Source organism: Papaver somniferum, unplaced genomic scaffold (genome assembly GCF_003573695.1).
Source record: "Papaver somniferum cultivar HN1 unplaced genomic scaffold, ASM357369v1 unplaced-scaffold_150, whole genome shotgun sequence".
NCBI lineage: Eukaryota > Viridiplantae > Streptophyta > Magnoliopsida > Ranunculales > Papaveraceae > Papaver > Papaver somniferum.
The window spans coordinates 3,698,083-3,721,088 of NW_020624377.1; the positions used below are offsets into that span (position 1 = coordinate 3,698,083).

The 23,006-nt window shown below is 36.3% G+C and overlaps 2 protein-coding genes and 1 long non-coding RNA gene across 3 annotated transcripts; 2 read left to right on the forward strand and 1 right to left on the reverse strand.

Annotated features, from left to right (window-relative positions):
• The first annotated feature begins 4,579 nt into the window (after nt 1–4,579).
• Nucleotides 4,580–9,074, forward strand: LOC113335992. Its single transcript, XR_003353578.1, has 9 exons — nt 4,580–4,929; nt 5,159–5,224; nt 5,317–5,452; nt 5,557–6,223; nt 6,308–6,405; nt 6,541–6,620; nt 6,703–6,808; nt 6,931–7,202; nt 8,615–9,074. It is a non-coding gene; the product is annotated as an uncharacterized LOC113335992 (long non-coding RNA).
• A 2,523-nt stretch (nt 9,075–11,597) lies between these two features.
• LOC113335934 (E3 ubiquitin-protein ligase RGLG2-like) lies at nt 11,598–14,034 on the forward strand. The gene is made up of 8 exons (XM_026581942.1): nt 11,598–11,827; nt 12,275–12,344; nt 12,449–12,595; nt 12,707–12,820; nt 12,969–13,066; nt 13,216–13,295; nt 13,375–13,480; nt 13,568–14,034. Exons 1-8 carry the CDS (start codon nt 11,756–11,758, stop codon nt 13,685–13,687), a joined length of 807 nt encoding a protein of 268 aa, XP_026437727.1. The 5' UTR covers nt 11,598–11,755; the 3' UTR covers nt 13,688–14,034.
• A 102-nt stretch (nt 14,035–14,136) lies between these two features.
• LOC113335987 (putative UPF0481 protein At3g02645) lies at nt 14,137–15,699 on the reverse strand. Its single transcript, XM_026581988.1, has 2 exons — nt 14,940–15,699; nt 14,137–14,826 (listed from the first exon to the last, which is right to left on the reverse strand). Exons 1-2 carry the CDS (start codon nt 15,516–15,518, stop codon nt 14,173–14,175), a joined length of 1,233 nt encoding a protein of 410 aa, XP_026437773.1. The 5' UTR covers nt 15,519–15,699; the 3' UTR covers nt 14,137–14,172.
• Between the last annotated feature and the right edge of the window lie 7,307 nt (nt 15,700–23,006).

Genomic DNA, 23,006 nt, shown 5'->3' on the forward strand with positions numbered 1-23,006 from the left:
TATATAAAGAAATTCACTATTTTTGTAAAATCTATGGGAAAGGAGTTGCGCTATATTTTAGAGGGACCCATAAGAAAAAATATTTTATAGCGTTTCTTAAGAGTTCGCGATTTTCCTTAACGGTTTTTTCGGAGTTGCCAAGCTCAAGTTGAGCATCTACTACATATGCTAGTAGTAGGTGTAGTAGGGTGTTTTATTCTGGAGATATCCGTCCTGTGAGGGCTCTAGCATCACTCTTGAGTGTAGCCGGACGCTAATGTCTCAAGGGCAACGTGTTGAACACGTGACTCACTCTGTTTTTCCAAAGTTTTGCTTTGTTGTTGTTGTGGAGATATGAGAAGTTCGTTCGTTTCGTCAATTGATCACTTCCATTATAAAGGAGCTAAGTATCAATAACTTTTGCTTATTTGATTTTTTTCTTTATTTTGGTTATTGCACCCAACAATATCTATATAGAGCAAAGAACATCAGAAATATTATTGTAAGAGAAAAAGAGAATGAGCTTGTTTAGTCTGTGTAAGAAATTCGGAGATAAGAATGGCAGCAGGAGGTATAAAGGAGTACTTGCATATGCCACCCAAGAATCAGCTGGTCAGAGGAGACAATTAATTAGTGTTTAAAAAAAAATAGTACTAGCAACGCAGTTTGGTGGATTCAACCAAGGCCATGGAGGGCATATATCTTACCCAATTAAACAAATAAGTATTATAATACTGTTTCTTCCGTGAGCTTGTTACTCATTGGAAAGTGAAAATTACTGTGAAATCCATTTCTCAGATTTTTTCTATTGTCAAACCCACCGTTCCCAAAATTCACGGGTGCATCCATTTATTTAGAAAAATTATTAGGAGACCCATTTTTTTAAGAATTAGGAAAAGATACGAAGATATTTAAACAAAGTTCAGAAAGTGAAATCGAAACAAAGTTGCACCAACAAATCAATTCAAAAAGGAAGAATCCTCTTCTTACTTCTCTAATTTTACTCTTTATATATTTAGATCTGGTGATTTTAAGCGAGATTTAAGAAAAAAAATTCATAAAAACCATAGCTTGTTCGTCAACAGGGATTTGATTTTCATTACAAAACCTTGGTTCAAAACGAGTTTTGATTGTGGATTTGCTTTCGATGAATAATACTTTACAAACCCATTCCAATGGATTTCAAAAATACAGAGTATCGTTTGGGTTCTGAGATTGATTATCTCTGATGATTTGAAGAAGGGGTTGAACAGATTTCTGAAGATTTGAAGAGTATTTGAGTATGGATTGGAGCCGCGATAGATGGGTTCAACTCAGATTGAGGGGTTGTTGTTTATTATGAAGAATCATAAGTTAGGGGGTTTCTGCTATGTTAAGTAGCTGAATCTTGTAATTCTGGGAAGGAAGAAAACTAGGGTCTGTATGGTTATTACAGTTGCAGGTATGTAAGGATGGAATGGTTCGAGTTTATGTTGCAATTGGTCATCTGAGAATTGAATTTAACAGCAAGGGTTTGAATATAAGTTGATGCAGCTTCTGGTGATGGTTACAATGGACTTAATGATTGTGTTTGTCTAAGGTGAATGGTTGGAGATTGCAGGGACTTTGCAACGGAGACGACTAAGGTGTTGTTTGAGAATGTTGATACAAGTGTTGCAGAGCAGGGAATGACAATTTTAATGAATTGTAGGATTGAATGAAGCTGTAGTTGGTGCTTGTTAATCATGTGCAGCTGAAAGAGGCATTGAAGCTGGAGTTGCAGCTGCAGTTGGAGACTCAGACGCAGTTGGTGGTGTCGAATGGTAGTGCTCAGTCTAGAGTCAGTTGTAGCTAGGAATGAGCTGTGAATACTTGGCTGTATTGTTGTTAAGTGAAAGAATAAAAGAATGATGGTGTGTTGGTGGTGGTTTCAGAATCTGGAATGGAAATATGTTGTTGCTATAGTTAATCAGTGGTATTGCTTGTGCAGTGGTGCAATTGAAGCTGAGCTGAGATTGTGGACAGGAGCTGCATGATGTGATACTTTATGTGTGAAGCTGGTGATACTATTGAGTTGGTAGTGCTGTATAGATGTGTTCCTATGTCGACTACGTTTGAATAGAGGAAGGTGGGTTGCAGTTGAAGAATGGTGAGAAAGTGCAGGCAATGGTTTAATGGAATTGTAGAGAGATGTAATAATATCATTCAATATTCTATAGTTTATTTAACATTTTCTTGGTTAGACAACGTTGGAAAGCAGGTAAGCTTAATCTCTCTTGAAAAGCACACGAATGTTTCAGTTGCACCAGAACACGTTGAACTAGTTGGATATGATAAACTACTTCTTTTCTCCCATTATATATATGTAGGCATGAAAATGAGTTCAACAAGGCAGAGCAAGTTTTCTATTGAAAGCTGAGTTTGAGGAGTTAGTGTTGTTGGCTGGAAAGCTAAAGATGTATTGGTGTTGGTGTTGGTCATAATGGTTGAATAATTTGTCATGTAGCTATGAAAATGGATGCATAACCTGTTAAGCATCTACCAAATTTGTTGCATAACTTGTTATGGAGTCCAGAAAATGGTTGCATAACACATTACGCAACAAATTTTTTGTTACTGTTGAAACCAACAAAAACAAAGACTGCATAACTTTCATGCACCTACAAAAATATCTGCATAACATGTTATGCATCCAAAAATATGGCTGCATAATGCATTATGCATCAATTTTATCCGTACGCACTAAAATCACCGAAAATAATGGCTACATAACCTGTTATAGATGCATAACTTGTGATGCAGTTGAGAAAATGGTTGCATAATTCGTTATGCGTCTGTTTTTTTTTTGTTGGATTCAGGCATATACAACGTTTAAGTGGCAGCATAAACCAAAATAGTAGATGCATGAACAAAAATATGGTTGCATAAAGTGTTATGCATCTTTTGTGGTGTATGCATATTGTGTTATGCATCTTTTTTGAAGGCTACATAACGAATATGTGTCAGTTTTCGAAGTTTTTCCCTAAAATGATGATCACCTCCGATTTTTTCGTGAAAAACAAAAATTTGATATTGTTGTTTGTACTCGTTGCGTAGCTCTCTTAAAAAGATTTTCAGCAATATAAAATTTGTAAAATTCCAAGGCGCGGATTTTTAGATATGTTATATCCAAGTTGCGTTGCCAATTATACCCCTGATGCATAACCCGTCATGCGGATGCATAATCAAACATTTTTAATAATTTTATATAATTATGGGTGTCATGGTACCTAAAATTAATTGTGGGCCTGACAATGAGAATATTATTTTTTTTGGGCCTGCGCCTAAGTTTCCCCATTGGAAAATGGTTATAAACAGTAGATAACATGTACATATTAAATGGGTCCTATTTTTGCCGGGCTTGATTGGGGTATACCCAGATTAATTGGGGTATACCTATGAGACAAAAGTTAGGTCATTTTGAAGTAAAAGAGGCTTCCCTTAACCATGTATTTTCTAAATGGCTAATATACCCTTGTTTAATTAACACTAAAGAAATTTGATTAACTTAATTAGTTGAGTTTAGATGGATTGATTGAGTAGATTAAAACTTTTATCCCATGAGTTCAATCAACACCTGTTCTGAATTTTGTGAGAAGTCGGCCGGCAAGGTCTACGGATGAAGAACATGTCGACTATATCTGGCCGACAAGGTCGGTGAATGAAGAAGATGCTGACTTTATTATTTTTGACACACAGGAGACTATTGTAAATGTTTCACTAGTCAGCATCTTATTGATTTTTTACCTTGCCGGCTACCTTATAGTCGGCAAGGTCGACCAAAAATACCTTGCCGACTATAGGATTTTTGACATACAGAGAAAGGTGTTACAAATGCGTGATTAGTCGGCAAGGTATTAATTTCATAACTTGCCGACTAAACTATACTCGACAAGGTATACGGATGAATACCGTGCCGACCCTGTAAATGCAAATTTCAGAGATGAAAAGTCGGTACAATATTCAATTAGGAAGATGCCGTCTAATACAAGTCGGCAAGGTCGGAAAAAAGAAACTATGTCTACTGTTGATGAAAATTTGGATCATACAGGATTTGAGATTGGTTATGATTTTGTACCCAATCTCAAATCGAGTATGTAAACCCCGCATAATCCAAATTGATTTTTTTTTTTCTGATTTGATTTCATAGTTAGAATTTTGAAAAAAGATTTTGAATTTTTTTTGGATGGATTTTAGTCGGCATGGTTTTTTTTTTGGAGCAATTTGGTCTTTTAACACTTTTTAGACACCCCTTAGCACACTAGTTTTGATGGGAATAAAGTTTACATACCCCAAATAATCTGGTTATACCCCAATCTCGCCTGGTATTTTTGGGTCTTTTTACATTTTGTTTAGATATATTCTCAACCTTTGAAGTCAAAAAAATAAATAAATTAAACAAGCATAATAATAATAAGTAGATGCAATCCCCATCTAAACTAGAATCTCAGTACGTAAAACCAAGTTTGCTGTTGAACTCACGCATACTCGCAAGGGAATCCTATTCTAGTTTCGGGAAGTTTGCCTTTTGAATGTCACAGAAAGACATACGGTATACAATCCTGCAAAATAGGAACCGATAACCAAACAGGAGGATACACGTATCAATTGATTATTCTTATTCCCAGCATATTTTCTTACTAATCACATAAATGTAGGTAGACGCTTCTGATTCCGTATCCTTCCGAGTCCAGACTCTAGAGAGAAAGAAAAAGTGGAACTCGATGGTTTCTATAAGTAAGGATTAATAGTCCAATCTCATTAACTCATTTTACAAATCTTTCCAATCTCATTTGTGCGAGAACCTATGGGTTCCAGTACTGAGAGCTTTAAGTTTAACAAAAAAATCGTTGTTCAAATGTGGGAGAAATCATACGGACGGCTAGACCTAATAACGTTCCCCAAATTTGCGACGATGATTTGTTCCAGAAGGTAACCAATCTCTTACTTTCAATTCCATAAACGATAGCTTAACTAAAAGTAGTGTATGTATTGCTGGAAGTGTTGATGTAGAATGGGTTTAATTGAAATCCGATTTGGTATGAAATTGAAATAAACCTAGTCTAGGAATTGCACTCGGCGGACACTGATTCATTTAAAATGGAGGGTATCAGTGTTCTTTATAAGGGTTTATATTAAACCCGTGTTCTTCATCTTGCAGATGAAGGTTTAAAACAAGCTGAGCTCATGTTTGGTGTCGATTTCACAAAATCCAACGAGCAAACAGGTCTGCTAACTCTTCACATTTGTGTATATATGTCAAATCATGTACTGGACATACGTACCTTACATTTTTGATGTTTGAATTTTGACCATTAGGTCGAATATCATTCAAGGGCAAGAGCTTGCATCTAAATAGAGAAGGCATCCTAAACCCTTACCAACACATGATGACTGTTTTTGCCAGAATTTTCCCATTTCTTCTGGATAAGAATTTGTTACAGATTTGGAGATGGTATGCTCTTCATCTTTTTGATACTTCTGGTTTTTCTTGTTTTGTTTAGATTTCTGTTGGATCATGAGGTAATGGTTGTGTTTTATATATCTTCACATTCACAGCAACAACACGGGATGATGGTGTCCTCAGCTTTAATCCCGCCAACAACCCCTGTGCTGGAATTGTTAGATATTTTCAATATTGTTTGCCACTACGCACAGTTTACGGTGATCGACCTGGGGTTACTTTGGAAAATTTACGGGCAACGCTAGAAATTTTTTCTGGTTTTACTTTGGAAAACCTAGAAGTTTCCTTTCAAACTTGAACAGACTCGTCTCTTCCCATAAGTCATCATTAATGGCTTTTGGAAGCGTCTGTTGGTGATGAAACGACATAACCAACATGCATGAATATCACTATAAGTAGCGAAGACTTTCTCCCATTCTTCACAATCAATTCAACTTGTTTTCTCTCTTTCTAAAGCATCATCAGAAACATCTCTCGTGTGTTCTTGGTTGGGTCAAGGGGTGCAACCCTTGAATCCAATTTCTCTGTTGCAGGGCTTTCATTGTATCCTGAAGGCATTGTTTCACATACCTGTTGCAATCGCAAATTGATATTGGGAGGATAGAAATAATCGTCTAAAAGAAATCTATTCGAGCCTTGAAAGTCAGGAATACAACAATTTCTTTTCTGTTTATTTCATCCTCTATTTGAACCATTTTTCAACAGGAATTGATGAAGCGCTAGCTCAATATGTGAAGATAGTGCCTGGTCTATATCTCGCAGGTTGTTGTTTTCTTAAATGTTTATACGATTTGTGAAAGTTTGATTATTATGTGTTCTTTGCTTATTTGTGTTTTCTTCTCGCAGAACCAAAATCCTTTGCTCCTATCATTAACATGGCTATCTCAACTGTAAATCAAAACCAGGGCAAGCAGCATGTTCTAGTGATAATTTCTAATGGGCCGGTAATTCATTTGTACCATCCTTGAAATTTTATTGCTGCTTAACTAGTGAGAATTGCAAGATAGCATTGACTGATGCGCACGAGGCTGAACTTGTGAAACTCATGGTATTGTTTTTTTTAAATATCGGTGGCACAGGTGCACAGAGGTAGATATACTGACCTAGGTCAGCTAAGCTGCCAGGAGCAGAAGACCATAAATGCAATTGAAAATGCAAGGTTAAACGTCAGATTTATCACTGAGTGCTGAACCTTTTTTTATTTTCTTGGTTTAGCCATGTTCTGATCGTATTCTTTGCAGGGATTACTCATTGTCAATCATATTGATTGCAGTCGGAGATAACAGTGGGGACATGATGAGGTTCTTCAAGGATAATATATCTCCTCGTGCCTTCGAAAATTTCCAAGTATGCAACAACAGTTGTGCATTAGAACAGCAATTGCTGCTCTAGTTTAGAAGATTTGTGCATCTCTACGTACTTTAATTTCTCTGTTAAAGGTTTACTAAGGATTGTGTTTCCCTCTCTAGGTCGTGAACTTCACCAATATCATGTCACAAGAGGTGCCTGAGACCAGAAAAGATATGGATTTTGCTCTTGCACTCATGAAAAAACTCCGTTTCCCGTGACGGTGAATCCTATCTAACTGTTGCGGTGAATTCCCTGCCTTTTTGGCATAAATACATGTTTATAGTCTTGACCATCAACTGCTACGAATTCCTGTATCCCGTGCTCAAGCAGTTTAATGGAAAACCCGTCTGAAGAAATGAAACCTCATATGGTTATTCTGCACAACCTTCTGGTATCTCCTCGTCTTCTTGATTGATTGTATTTGCTTATGATGGTTAGGATTGTCAAGTTTTGTTCTTCATATGGTTCATTTGTTTGTGAAGAGTTTTTGTTTGTTCGCTTATCTTTTTGTATAGTGTTGAGTGCCATCCGTATATAATAGAATGAAACGTGGGTATCTTCAAACCCCGATGTGTATCAGCGTCGTCTCGCTTTTTATTTTTCTTGTTAATGTCAAGCAGTTGTTTTGTTACCACACTTTTCTAGAGTTTACGAGTTTGAAGAATATAATTAGGAGAGGCTGTGGCCTACACTAGCAAGGATCTTTAGCAAGCAATGACAGATCATGAGTTCCTGATTCAACAGAAAGTCTAACGAAAGAAAATTGAATAATTCGGTATCTCATCATTCCTTTCTAGATGATACTGAAGTAGTTGTCTCATAGTCAAAGCTCTATATGTATAGCCCTGGTTGTTGCTTTCTCTTAAAGGGCCTTTAGATTATTAACTAGACAGGCCAAAGTAAAAGCTAAAGCTTGTTGTAAATGTGGAGGTGATTAAATGTTTGAAGAATTGTGAACTTGCATAGCAATTTAAGAAATCTATGCTTTCAAGTCTACATGATTACAGAATCATTCTTTTCAGAAGGGTATGCATTTCATTCTTTTGTCCATATTGGTTTCTCTATAATTGGCCTACCGGGCAGAACTGGTTAGGGGTCTGAGGACTAGAGGTCAGACCATCAGAGATTCAAATTACTCTTCTGTAATATATTTTGTTTCTCCTGTATGAGAATTTTTAATCACTGTATATGTGTTAATGGGCTTCGGCCTTACTTGGTTCCACATTAGCTACATTTGAAGGGCTGCAAGTTTCTTTCAATCCCCTCTTTTCCTTCCTTGAATTGTTGTTCCTTGCTTAAATAGTTAAATCCAGATAGAGTTTTCTTAGAATTTGACTTCGACCATGTCCCGCTGCTTGATTTTCCTCTAGTAATACGGTTTACTGCCATAAACGATTATATCTCCGTTGTTTGATAAAAAATTATGTCATCTTATTCTTTATGGTTTCCGTTGTATCAATCCGTTTGTTTTTGTCCATAATTGTATGTACATTTGAAACTACATTGAAAGTAATAGCTTCCTTGCCTGAAACCCTAGATTTTTTCATCTTAGGGATCGATGAATTCCTAGAACTCAGCCTCAAACAATCAGTGTTTCCTTAAGTTCGGATTTTATATGAATCTTTATTCAAAGATAACAATTTTTGTTGCTGTTTTCTTTTTCTTTTTTTATTCCTTTTGATTGGTTTATCTCCATAGCTTTTTATTTTCAGTTTGTATTACATTATTTGAAGGCAGAAGGACTTCATTAGATCAAAGACACAGTGTTTGATTAAATCTAATTGAAGCAAATTGAAATTGCAGGAACAGAAGAAACACTGGGACACATGATCAGCAACACTGGTTTAGACAGAGCTCCCATTCTAATAACACTCGTTGCAGTCTAAACCATTTCATATCTACTCAGTTCGCCCTTTAAACTTACGACAGCATATGTGGAACTGACTGATTATTATGATTGACGTAAATGTGGTATGAAATGATTTCAATGGAAAGCAAGTTATTCTGGACCCTGTGTCTCTAGCAGTGCTCCCTCCCTTCTGAGCTGCAGATACAGTATCTAATTTTGATCGATTTATAAAGAGCATATATCTCATGATAGTGGATCAGGATGAGCCAGGGTCTTCTGCCCCCTCCTCATTGCAGGATCAGATTAGTTCCTTACTAAGCTGTTTCTCTTCAATCTATTTTTACTTTCTTAAACTCCTCACATCTTTAACCTTTTTCTAATTAAGTTTTATACTCCTAGGGAGTACTTGTTTTGCCTCTTTCTTCTTTTGTTTCATTCCATATTATATTAGTTTTGTCGTTTGTTTTCTTTCTGTTTTAGCTCCCTCTTATAATTTTAATAGTTCTTTCACCTCATCTTTATTATAGCTGCTATCTATATCATCCTATAGAGTTCCTTGAGCATGAATTGATCAGGTTAAGGACCAAATGGGTATATCCTAAAAACTTGTTTCATTTATAACCATCCTTACATAATGTTACTCTCTGAAAGTCTGGGACCGTGGTTCATGAATTTGGTTTATAGATAGTTCTGTGTTTCTGCTTGTAGTATGTCGGTTTGGATTGCTTATTCCTGGAATTGTATGACTGAAGCTGAAGTTCTGAATAACTCTTTGTATGATATATCTGAATATTTAAGGTATCTGCTCAATTTTCTGAAATTCTGAATGCATAGTTGGTATTGTAATGGTGCTGTGGATTCTGTCATGAAAGAAATCAGTGGGGTTTTTTAGAAGCTGTGCGTAAACATGTGGATCTTCTTTGGTTACTTCTTGGAGTTTTTAATATTCTGTTAGATGATTCTGAATATATAGGTGGTTCTATACTTGTGTTATGGATTTTGTTTCTCAAGGTATTTCTGTGGGATCGATATAGATTTAAGATATAAAGGTTGTCCTAACTTTTGGTATAATAGGAGATATATTAGTAGTCATCTCAGATATGAAATGTTAGAGATTTATGCAAGTTTATGCTCTAGTTGAGTTATACATCTATCTATAGTTTATTATGACCATGCTACTATTCTATTTATCTGTTTTCATTATGTTATCTCTTCTCTTAGTTAGATCTTTTGTCTTTTGGATTTTATCCTTGTTAGGACTACTTGGACACTAGGTTCATTCCTTGATTATGAAGTTTGGCAATTGAATGTTCATGTCTCTTCTAGTTTTAAAGTCAGTCCAAAAACTCAATCACCTTACAAAAGAATTGAGGAGATGGAACCCCCTTCTGTTTTTTGTTTTTTTTTTGTAACATCCAGAATAGGAACAAGACGATGTGATCCGAAATTGGTACTCTAGGATGATAATTTTAATGTGAAAAATAGGTGTTATAATAAGAAGTTAATAACTATAGTAACAGTAGAACTATTGGTCTGTAGCAGCGGAAAATTTAGAAAGCAACAATCTATAGTTTAGAAAGCAACAATCTATAGTTTACCGATTCACTTGTGCATCGGTAAATGGTTGGGGATCTAACCCCTGTAACAACGTAAATCCTAGGCTAATATACTTAGGTATAGTTCTAGGGACCACTGTTCTATTTTATCAAAAAAAAAAAAAAAGAACTAGGATATTTTCTCTATTTTCCATTTTGATAGAGTCGCGGCTAGTTGACCAAATCCACACGATGCAGAAAGATGTGATCTAGGTGGGAGAAATATACGTAGAACCGGACGAACTCTTATTTTATTTTTTGCTTGAATCATAAAGAAGAACTCTTATTATTATATTACATGAGCAAGCAATTGAACTAAGAAATGTTAACCAGGATCTATATTTCTTGGATAATGACATCATTTAATTGTGTAAATAAACTGGTGATGATAATGGAAGAATATTTTTCTGACCAAAGATAGGATGGTTATAACATGGTTTGCCACATCCGTCAATACGTGCTCGTATCTGCCATATTGTATCTGTATGTGTTAACACTGAGTTTACATTCTTAGTTTATCAGTATTTTTGGGTTTCAGTTTCATACCGGTCAATATAGTCTATGAGTGGCGTATCTGTTGATGCACAAGGATACCTTCTGATACGGGATACTAACCACCGATAGCCCACCACACCTATCCCCCTATGTAACCACTTTTTCTTGCAAGGTAGTTAATCTCGGATTTTAATATTTTTCCAAAAGTATACAGCTGTTTGAAGGCATGTCTTGCGCACTTGTTTGATTTCCTCGAAATATACTTGGGTACCATCATTTTGTATCTAATAACTTGAAAAGGTCATAGCTCTGGAGTCAACTTTAGCTTCTCTTCTCTAGTACGCACACGATTAGCAGCACTGCCATCTTTTTACCTTAGGATCTTTCTCTCTTTATGTTATTAGTTGGTGAATGTATAGTTTACAGTATTCATCCGATTAACCTGATTAGAGAACAAATGTGGATAGATAGAGATATGAAGAAGATCAACTGCCCCAATAATCTCAAGTTGAAACCAGCGATGAAGACCAGTTCATGATGAAGTTTGAAAATTGGGGATTTAGGGCTATTTCAACATAGATTGACTTGTATGTTGTACTTTGGGCTATTTCAACCTCTTGGAGTAGAAATTACAAAACCCCACTGGTTGTAAAATGAATAATACTCCAACTTTACCTCCGATATTGTGTGTGTTTTGTGTCAAACCGTGTCAAGTTGTACAATCTACGTGTCCAGCTTTACCTTTTGTTTTTGTTCAACTATTTTGCAAATTATCTGTATAAGACTATAATTTGCTAAACAATCTTATATTTTCTCTTTCTAATTTCTATTGGCTTCTTGTGTTTTCTCTTGTCTTCTCCGTGTGATACTACCTACCATCTCTAATTCTCTGAAACTGTGCTGTAGCATAAACACTAAGTTGTCTCCTGTCTAATTTTCTGAAGTTTTCATTATCATAAACCAAGAGTTACCTTTCAGTATCACAGGACCACTCAATATTCTGACATGTCCATAAGTAAACACACTTCTAAATCGAATAATATCTCCACCATTAGCGACAGTGATTCGTTGGAAAAGGTAAACAATATCTCTCTCTCATTTATCTCTAAAACCATCTCTATGACAGAAATGATACTCAGAATCAGTAGTTTTGTTGTTTGTTAAGGAAAGCTTAAATTTCAACAATTTTGGTATTTTCTGTGTTTGACTCTTTGATTTTCTTAAAGATATTTCGGTATGTATTTACAATTAGAATTTAATTGAAATCTTAGTAAAACTGAAGGGAATTTTGTGGCATAGGCAGAGATATAAAATGGAAGTTATTTATGTAATCAAGTCTACTTTGATCAATGTTATGGTATTGCAATTTGGGCACATTTAAAGATGTTCACTTCTTAAACAAGGCTAGTATCCACCAAGGTGGATTTCATATTTGTTGCTTTGGTAGTATTTTTGGAATTTGTAAATGCGGGAATCGTTTTATCGTATACAAACTAATTTAATGTCTTGGTCTTCAACTTCCAGATCAAAGGAGCTCTTCAACAGTCTGAGCTCATAGTTGGGTTTGATTTTACACAAACCAACGAGCAGACAGGTTCATTCTATTATCTTTAGTCATGAACTTCTTTGCAGATATGTGTGTTTGTGTCATGTTATACGACCTCCTGAACCTACTTTTCTTCTGAATCTGATTGCTAGGTAAAATATCATTCGGAGGCAACAACTTGCATCAAATTAGAGACGGTATCCAAAACCCCTACGAAGACGTAATATCTGTTTTAGGAAGAGGGACAAAATCTCCTTTCGACAAGGATAAGCCAGTGTTCTGTTTCGGATTCGGTGATTGTAGGCACATCTTTTTGATCTTTTTGATGCTTCTGTTCTGTTCTTTTCTTTTTTATTTGCTTAGTTCTGTTGGATCACAAGGTGATGGTTTTCTGGAAATTTATTTTACAGCAAAAACACGTGATGTGAGTGTATTCAGCTTCAATCCAGGGAATAAACCCTGTCTTGGGTTTGACGAGGCATTATCTCGATACAGACAGATAGTGCCAGATCTACTACTCGCAGGTATTTTTGGAGAGTTCAAAATTTAATGTTAGAACTTAGAGATTACAAAAAAAAAAAAATCTTTTCCAAATGAAAACCAGAAAACTACAAGGGAAGTTATGTTTAGCATTATGTATTTCTTGCTTATGTTTTGATTTTCCTGTCGCAGAACACAAGACCTTCGCGCCTATTATTAATATGGCTATTGAAATAGTCAACAAGAATCACGGCAAGCAACATGTGTTGGTGATAATTTCTAATGGGCCGGTAACTGTTTTTTCCTTGACATTTTATCTCTGCTTCGCCAGCGAGATTTGCAGCATAGCATGCCCATGAGATTTAAGATGTGATTCTGTCCCATGTAATTTGTATAATGTTAATATTTTGATGCTTATTATTGATAATATTGGTCACAGGCGTATAGGTGTAAATATACTGATCATGGCCAGCTAAGCTCCTATGAGAAAAATACCGTAGAAGCGATTAAGAATGCAAGGTAAATTGCTTGATTTTTAACGTTGCTAATTTCTTCTTTTCCGGGCCATGTTCTGATAAACGTATTCTGGAATATACAGAAAGTACCCGTTGTCAATCATCTTTATTGGAGTCGGGGATATGAGTGGGGACATGATGAGGTTCTTTGAGAACAATATTTCTCGCCAGGACTTTGAAAAAATCCAAGTATGCAACAATAGCTGCCATAGTTGATTTGTGCATTTGTAACTATATTTTTGTTACTCTTAACAGGAATTGTATTTTCCTTCCCAGATTGTGAACTACAATGGAATTATGTCAAAGGATGTGCCCCGGTCCAGTAAAGAGATGGATTTTATTCTTACAGCCATGAAAAAACTCCCTTTTCCTGTTAAGGTGATTGGGGGTAAATGATGAACTGAACTGCGTGACGAATCCTTGGCAGAAGTGCTTTGGTGATGGACAAGAGCATAGCTTGAGAAGTAGTGCAGTTATGAGATCTGTATAATGGTTTTGTCTGTTCATTTATTCCTTCTATTGTTTGTACAAAGTGCTTGTTGGAATATCCCCAAACCACGAGGGGTAAGATTTGCAATTTGATATATTGGACAGTCCATTTATTGTAAGGCAATCCATTTTTACAGTCGATAATTTAGAAGCAGCTGACTAGTATTAGAATTTGTCTATATACCAAATCTTTGTTTCTTTCGGTGTGTATCCTTTGTTTTACTTTCCAGTTGCACCATATTTTCATCTTTGATATGCTTGGTTATCTTTGAGTAATAAAATCAGCTTGCTCAATTTCTCTCTTCCTTTTCAATTTACGATTTAGTTGGTTTAGCGCGTCTTATTCCGTGAAATAATAATTCAAAACAGGTTTAATTTACATTTCTTTATTCTCATTGCTTACGCAAGTGAAAGCTAAGAATGGAGTAAATGGTCTGAAGAAGGGTGAGCACTAACAAAAACGTTGCTGCTCCAACTATTGACCGCCAATAAGAAAGCAACCAACTCCATTTAGGCTTTCCTTCCACATATTCATTTACCTCTTTTAATACAACACTAGGATTACAATTCGCATCTAGTACTGCATCCTTTTTAAGTTCCTTGATCACTTCTACGACAGCTTCATCGCTAGCCAAAGAGCTAACTATGATCCCTCGGGAACGGAGCAAGCTTACATCGTAGGCTGATTCGACTAGAGTGTCAAGGAGTCTTATGTAAGAACTCAATTCCTTGGTGTTGTTGTCACCTCGAAGCTCATAAGCTTTCAAATTGAGAAACGTAGAGATGCTGTATTCGTTTATTTCGAAGTGAGGAAGCTTTAGGGTAGCGGTGCTTTTGTTGAACTTGATATCATTGTAGCTCCCAACAGTTTTGAATTGGACGCCATACTTATGAAGCTTAGATGCGGAATGTCTTACTACGTTTACCCTCTGATCTTCATTTTGTTGGTCACTACCTCCCAGTAACCCCTTCATATACATGTCTAACAAGTGACATCCTGGACCAATTGGAGCAAACATAATCCAAGATAACGCAGCATCTACGGCCTGCAACAATACATCAATACAGTTAATTAATGCCATCATAATATGAAATATTGAATAGAGTTAATTTGTAAGTGAAACCAACAAAGATAATATGAAAACTTTGATTTATCTACCTCTTCTTGCACTCCTGAAACAGATAGCAATACAGAGAGTACTTGATAAGGCAACTGATTCTCCAACAGCAACAGGTCTTGTTTCACGGAGTTATAGATCAAAGCATGTCCACGCTCTCCAAATATGGGGTCAATGCTAGCGTAGTCATGGTTGCGCTGAGTACCTCTCATGACAGATAAGAACTCCAAGAGGAAAACTCCATCAACCAGCATGAGTTGAACAAATCTGTCGTCGTCCTGCCATGTCTGCATTAAGTCAAGTTGCTCGTAACTTTCTCTTAACTCCATCACATTGTCCTTCAACTTGTTTGTATAAGATTCAGTAGGTATGTTCGGCTGTCTCCTCAGAAAATGAATCAAGGCTCTTCTCTTGTGAACTTGCATTGGAATTAAATGTTCGTTCCCATAATAATATGGACCGATAGACACCATTTGTGGCTCATATGCTTTTTTATTTCTCTCTTTGATACAGTTTGGCACTCTGAATATTGGTTGGATCCGTTGTTGAAGCACTAACTCCATGTAAGGATCTCCATGAATCAGATCAAGGTTACTAATCATTTCGCCTAATTCTCCCATTTTTGGGTTTAATGATTTTGTAGTAATTTTTTTTTTGTCTTTGCCTTGATTTGGCAGGAGGAAAAAGATAAGGATGCAGCTATGATACCTTACATAGAGTTGAAATGGAAGGCATTACATTGCACTACCAAAAAGATTAGACTTGAGATGGGAAATTCAAAGGAAACCGTATCAACCATCCATAAATGTATATGCACCCCGGACTAAGTTTGTCAACCTGCCAATAACTGGAACAGGTAGGCAGAAAATGATCAAACTATATGATTACGCCAACTTTAAACCCAAATTGCAATATTAAAATATACTTTAATGGTAATGCAAGTTTGTGGCAATTTCCTATGAGTTTCTGGTAGGTAGTAGACACCTATTAATGATTCTTTTTTATTCTTTTAATATTTCACCGGGGAACTTTCAGGAATAGCCATTGGGTTGGGGGTGTGTCAAATGTCAATCGGCAAGCATGTATGGTATAGAATGATCGTACCCGCATCACTATAAACATTAGAATCATTAGATACACATTATCACAGGTTACACAAATTATTTTTTTATATGGTTACACAAGAATTGTTGGTGACAAGGGTACTCAGATTAATATTATCATCTCCCGGTGATTTTGAGTCGTTTCTCCAAAGATATTATTCTACTCTGCAAGGCTGGAAATTGAAACTCCTTTCCCAAGCAGGAAGGACCGTCTTAATAAAATCCATTCTACAAGATTTTCCAACCTATCAAATGAAAGTAATTTCTCTTCCAAAGGACACCCTAGATCAAATGGATCGAATTCAGAGAAATTTCTGGTGGAAAAAAGAGGGGAAAAATAGACAGGAAGGATTCATTAGGGCCTGGGCCAGCATATGTAAGCCTATATCGCAAGGAGGGCTAGGGATAGAAAACCCCCACAAATTCAACATATCACTCCTAATCAAACTTGCCAGTCTTCTTATCTCAGATCTAGATCAATTACGGATCAAACTCCTTAAAGCAAAATACTTTCCAAATGCTCATCCACTAGAAGCTTCTAAAACCTCAAATTTATCGTGGATCTGGACAAGCATACAGAAAGGGTTAGACCTTATTAAAGGAAATTTTGTTTGGCAAGTTAAAGATAGTAAATCTGCAAAATTTGGGAAGACAGGTGGATTCCAAATGAAGAACTAATCCCTCAACCAATCAGCACGCACGACCAGGTCCCAAAAATGGTTCAAGAATTAATAACAGAAGAAAATAAATGGGACCAGGAGAAACTGAACATCTTTTTTAGCCCAGAAGACAGAAAAAATACAAGCTATAACTCCAAGGATACAGGAACAAGACAAAATGAGATGGAGACACCATCACTCTGGAAACTTCTCAGCCAAAAATATCTATAACTTCTTAATTAACCAAACTCAAGATATCAACACCCCAACCGATTTCCCATGGGAAAAAATTTGGCAAATGAAGGTGATTCCAAGAACCAAATTATTTATTTGGAAGTTAATTCAAAAAGCTCTGCCTACCTCTGCGATACTTGGATCCCACAAACAAACATCGATCCCCACTGTCAGATGTGTGATGCACAAGTTAACGAAACGAATAATCATCTATTTCGATCATGTTAATTCATCAGGAAGCACATACATGATACATCACTGGATCAAAATGTGGATCTCGGAAAAAGACTCTCTCTACCTTGTGGAAAAAATAGCGACCATCCTTTGGTTCATATGGAAGTACAGGTGCTCGGTAGTCTTCGAAAAAATCTCTCCTGATCCAGTTAAACTGATTGACCAAATAAACAGGTTCCTAATTTTTATTCCAGCAAAAACAATCCAAAAAGGAACTAATAACCAACAAGCGAAGATGATCAATTATAAATGGTCGGAATTAAAAACAGATTGGATTATATTTTTAGATGCGTCTTTTAAAAAAGAAGACCTATCGATGGGTTATGCTTTTATTATTTACTCGGTGGATCAAGAGCCCTTTATGCACATTTTAGCTGGTTCAGATAAGGCTTCATCGACTTTTCATGCGGAAATCGATAGCTTTGTTAAAAGCTCTCACCTGGCTAAAAGAAAATATTCTATCAAGCGTTTCAATAGTCTCTGATTGTAAGACTCTAGTAGACACTATAAATTTGGTAAGCACAAGCTTCTCCTGGCCAGCAGAAAACACTTTGCAGGAATCCAAGGTAATGTTGAAAGAACTCCCTCATGCACAGGTAAAATTTATTATACGAAAGTTTAACGTAACTCTGCTGCGGATCTCCTAGCTAAAGAAGCAAGGATCAAAAACATTCCGCATATGTCTACCAGTTTGCAACAGAAGATCCAGGAAACTAGCATTACTTATGATATCTTTGATTAAAATGAAATTGTAAATTTAATTTATTATATTTGCTAGTTTATAAATTTTCTTTTTCCATCAAAAAAAAAAAATCTCCCGGTGATTTTATGATTTTTTGTTTTAATCAACAGTGATTTTATGATTGTTCTGACGCAGATGTGTGGGTGGGTGCACTGGGTGGGTTTGATTTACAGTGGCAGTTTGCAATATATTGGTTATATATCCGGTGTTTTTAGTTTAGAATTGAACTCGAACATTTTATCACCAAAACTACAGTTGTGGTAGCAACCATATAATAGCTGGCTAGAGGAGAAGACAGTGATTGTTAGGGGTTTTTGTTGCACTATCCTGGCTCGGCCCCTAAGTAGGTTTACATGTAATCTAAGTTGGGGTTAGCCAAAGTTGTTCTGGATATTAGTTGTTTGCTGATGAAGCATGATTTTCATCTTGCCGCTGATAAAGGTAGTGGGAATTGTAGACAGACATTTATGTTTAGACCAAGTTCTTCAAACGGAGCTTCTTTGGGTCCATTTGAGCATGTATAAATCCCTTTGCGAAGTTTGTGACTTTGGACACTGGTTGAGGTCAAGAATTCAGAACCTAGAGAAGACTTTTAAAAAGTTGAATTCTTTAGGATGTCGAAGTGCACAAAAAAATAAATATTAATGTCTTCCCAAGATTGCAAACAATGACTTTCTGATGGTAGTTCTTCTGCCATAATATGTTTCAGTTTACCACTTCAAACTATGTTAAATACTCCTTGCCAAGATACTGCACAAACTTGGCAAACCTATTTTGGTGATTTTTGTAATGAAGATCGATAGAAATCCCACTATGCTTAGATTGTATTGTCAAGCATATTAAACTACGAATCGAATGCTTTTTTTCTGCCAGTTGGGAAAATTAACTTATCAGGTCATAAAGGCGTAAAATCGAAAAATCTTCACAGATAAAAAATACAAATTTATTCAGGAAATCAAAAAGAAACTGCTAGTAAGAAACAACAGACTTGTATTCTCCTTTGCAACTATATTATTTGACGTTCTTACACCAATGTCATTACCAATGTGATTAATATCACTACCAATGGATTTAAAACACTAAATCCAAATACCGCTAACTTACTCCCATGGTTAGATGGCCATAGTGATACCAAACCAGAGGATGATTCTTCATTTCCATCAATTCTTTCCTTGTATAAAATAAATTTTCCTCTTGCATCCGATGTTGCTCTATATATATAATCCTCCTTAACATTATTACTAGTTCTGTCTTCGAGTTTTCGCTTTTGCTTTTTGTCTTCATAAATTATTTCATGTATTGCTTCATTAGAGTTTACTATATATATCTCGCCACTAGTGTCTAAATTGAGAGTTGCTGGCAGGATTGCTGGCCTATGCGATGGTTTGCGAGATACTCGAGAATTAAAATCATCATAAACATTCGATAAAATAATTGCCCCATAGGTCTCTCCCATTGATAATTTGTACTTACGTGAATTGGAGACTAGATGATCAACTCCAAGATTTAATTTTTGACCGCCGAGAAGTGTATCGGTAGGATAATCAAAACTTTCCCAAACAATCTGAGAATCTGAACCATATAAAACAAAATTTCCATTATCATGCAGCTTTGCATATGACACTGGTTCCGCTGCATCAGACAACAAGATTTTATCTTTATTGTGAGGTAGTAAGTTGATTAGGAAATAGAAATCGGCTAAATTTAGGAAACATCCACCGGGATTGGCACCAGAAGCACCGCAAAATCTCAAATACGGACTCTTTTAGGGGGAATGAACGCTGTGGGCCTCATTGGTCCACCGGTGTAGAGAGTTTGTGATCTCTTAATAAACACTTAGAAGTAGAGCTGCTAGATAAACATTAATAAATAATCCGCGATGATGAGAGCCAGGTCGAAGAAAATTATGATGAAACAAACCAAAAGTGGCTGCGATAGCTTGGACCATAACGATGATGAAAAAGTCAACCCTAGTCTATATGATGATATAATCCGCGACATACTGACCAGACTTCCAGTGAAATCACTCATGCGCTTCAAATCGGTAAGCAAACATTGGCAATCCTTGATTCATTATGATTCCTTCTTTATTGATTTACATCTTACTCGATATAAACAACGTAATTCTAGCATCACCGATCTACTCATCGTTAATCCGACCAACTCCCCAGTGTTGGATTAACTTCAACATAAAAGTCACTAACAAGCTGGTTAGGACAAGATTAGGAAATTGATGTAATCCTAAGGGAATTAGAAGTCATCTAGTTCTAAGAAAAGGAAAGACATGTAATAAGGTAATAGGACTAGGAAAAGGAATTCATAGTTCTATATATATATGATCACCAAAGTTGTGGTTGATCATATGAGCAAGATTAGAGCTTGTGTTTAGTTTTGAGAGATTTTCTAAACATCAATAAAGAGAGTTGTCTTTATATAAGCTAAGTTTCATCTTGCAGTTGCCATTAATTGGTATCAGAGCTTGTTTCTGAGCCATGGAAAACGAAACCACCATTGTGGGTGCAAAACAGTTCACGCCACCATCAATACAAGTTCCAATCCTCAACGCCACAAACTACACAATATGGGCCATGAGAATGAAGGTACTGATGAAAATCTACAAAGTTTGGGAAACAATTGATCCTGGTACATTGGACCCAGACAAAAACAATGTTGCCATTGGATTACTCTTTCAAGCAATACCAGAATGTCTTGTTCTACAAGTTGGTGAACAGGAAACTTCAAAGAAAATTTGGGATGCAATAAAGGCACGTAATCTCGGAGCTGATCGAGTTAAAGAAGCCCGTCTGCAAACCTTAATGTCTGAATTTGAAAGAATGAATATGAAAGAAACTGATACTATTGATAGCTTTGCAGGAAAGCTATCAGAGATAGCCTCAAAAGCTGCGTCACTTGGACAATCCATTGGTGAAGATAAACTGGTTCTCAATAGTTTACCAAGATCCAAGTATATTCATATCATAGCTTCTCTCGAACAAGTCTTAGATTTAAAGAAGACTAGCTATGAAGATATAATTGGAAGATTGAAAGCATATGAAGAGAGAATCCTCGATGAAGAAAACAATGGAGAAACTCAAGGAAAACTCTTGTACACAAAATCTTACCAACAAAACTCTGCGACAAGAGGAAGAGGTCGTGGAAGAGGTGGTAGAGTAAACAGAGGCCGAGGAAGGGGAGGAAGGTTTAACTCACAAGATAGAACAACAAGTCAGAATGATCAAAACCAAGGGAAAGAAAAAAAGGATAGATCAAACATTATTTGTTACAGATGTGATAAACCAGGACACTTCTCCTCTGTATGCCCTGAAAGAATACAAAAGATGGAAGAAGCAAACAAGAATGAAACAAGGGAAGCAGATACAACTATTTTCATGCACGAAGTTGTATTCTTAAACGAAGGGAAACTAATACCAAAGAACTACGAATCAAAGGATGGAGAAGAAGGAATCTGGTATTTAGATAATGGAGCCAGCAATCACATGACTGGTAAGAGACACTACTTTTCTGAACTCAATGAGAAAATCAAAGGACAAGTGAAGTTTGGGGATGGATCTTCTGTAGAAATTGAAGGGAAAGGATCAATTCTATTTCAGAGCAAGACCGGAGAACACAAGCTTGTCACAAACATCTACTTCATCCCAAACTTACAAAGCAACATTCTAAGTTTAGGACAAGCTACAGAAGTTGGATGTGATGTTAGAATGCGACAAGATTATCTAACAGTTCATGACCCAAGTGGAAAACTTTTAGTTAGAGTCTCACGCTCACAGAATAGACTCTACAAGATAAGTCTCATGATTGGAAGGCCATTGTGTCTGAATATGAGACTGGAAGATCAGACATGGAAGTGGCATGCAAGATTAGGACACATAAGATTTAGAACTTTAAAGGCAATGTCTCATAACAAGATGGTTCGAGGACTACCACAGATAAACGATGAATCAAGGATCTGTGAATCATGTTTAGTTGGGAAACAAACGCGTCAAGGTTTTCAAAAAGCAACAACATTCAGAGCCTCAAAGCCATTAGAGCTTCTTCATGCTGATTTATGTGGTCCTATTACACCACAACAAAACGGAGTGGTGGAGAGAAGAAACCGAACTCTAATGGAGATGACGAGAAGTTCATTAAAATCTATGCAGGTACCTAATTATCTATGGGGAGAAGCTGTACGACACTCCACATACCTAATAAACAGGATACCTACGAAAGCTCTGAAAGACATGACTCCATATGAAAGTTTGCGAACTAGAAAACCAAACATAGATCATTTAAGAGTGTTTGGTTGCAAAGCATACACAAAAGTTGATTATGCAACTCTTAAGAAACTGGATGATCGATCTCAGTATCTTGTGCATCTAGGAAGTGAGCCTGGATCCAAAGCTTACAGATTATTCAATCCAACAACGAAAAGAGTAACAGTGAGTCGAGATGTGGTATTCGATGAAAAAGAAAACTGGAACTGGAAAGAAACTAATGATGGACCAAGTATGGATCCAGGAATGTTTCACATGAGATGGGGTCAAGTAATTGATGAAGGCGAAGGACCCATAATCATCAATACCAATGGAAACAATGATGTTAATCAAGAAGAAGAAGAGAATAATGAAAACACTGAGATTAACGAAGAAGAAGAAGAAGAAGAAGAAGAAGAAGAAGAAGAAGAGGAGATCGATGAAATAACTCAACCCATTCCATTGCGAAAATCAACAAGACAGATACAGAAGCCACAATATCTGGAGGATTATGTTCTTCAAGATGCAGAAGAATGTGAGATTATGCTACTTTCTGTTAATGATGAACCAAGGAATTTTCAGGAAGCAAAGGTCTCGACTAAATGGACACAAGCATGTAGAGAATAAATTATTTCAATCAACAGAAACAAGACTTGGTTTCTAGTTGATAAGTCAGGTGGGGTAAAAGTGATTGGCCTCAAGTGGATCTTCAAGGTTAAAAAAAATGCTGATGGAACTATTAACAAATATAAGGCAAGACTTGTAGCTAAGGGATACGTTCAAGAATCAGGCATAGACTTTGATGAAGTTTTCGCACCAGTTGCTAGACTAGAGACAATTCGTCTCTTAATAGCAGAAACTGCATCAAACTCATGGGAAATTC

What these genes read in the sequence shown, in the direction of transcription:
- LOC113335987 (XM_026581988.1), bottom strand. Translation starts at nt 15,518, where the DNA reads ATGGGAGAATTAGGCGAAATGATTAGTAACCTTGATCTGATTCATGGA. An exon ending in TTTCAGGAGTGCAAGAAGAG is followed by an intron (nt 14,827 to 14,939) that starts GTAGATAAATCA and finishes GTATTGTTGCAG; the next exon opens with GCCGTAGATGCTGCGTTATC.
- LOC113335934 (XM_026581942.1), top strand. Translation starts at nt 11,756, where the DNA reads ATGTCCATAAGTAAACACACTTCTAAATCGAATAATATCTCCACCATT. An exon ending in GCCAGATCTACTACTCGCAG is followed by an intron (nt 12,821 to 12,968) that starts GTATTTTTGGAG and finishes TTCCTGTCGCAG; the next exon opens with AACACAAGACCTTCGCGCCT. An exon ending in TGATAATTTCTAATGGGCCG is followed by an intron (nt 13,067 to 13,215) that starts GTAACTGTTTTT and finishes TATTGGTCACAG; the next exon opens with GCGTATAGGTGTAAATATAC.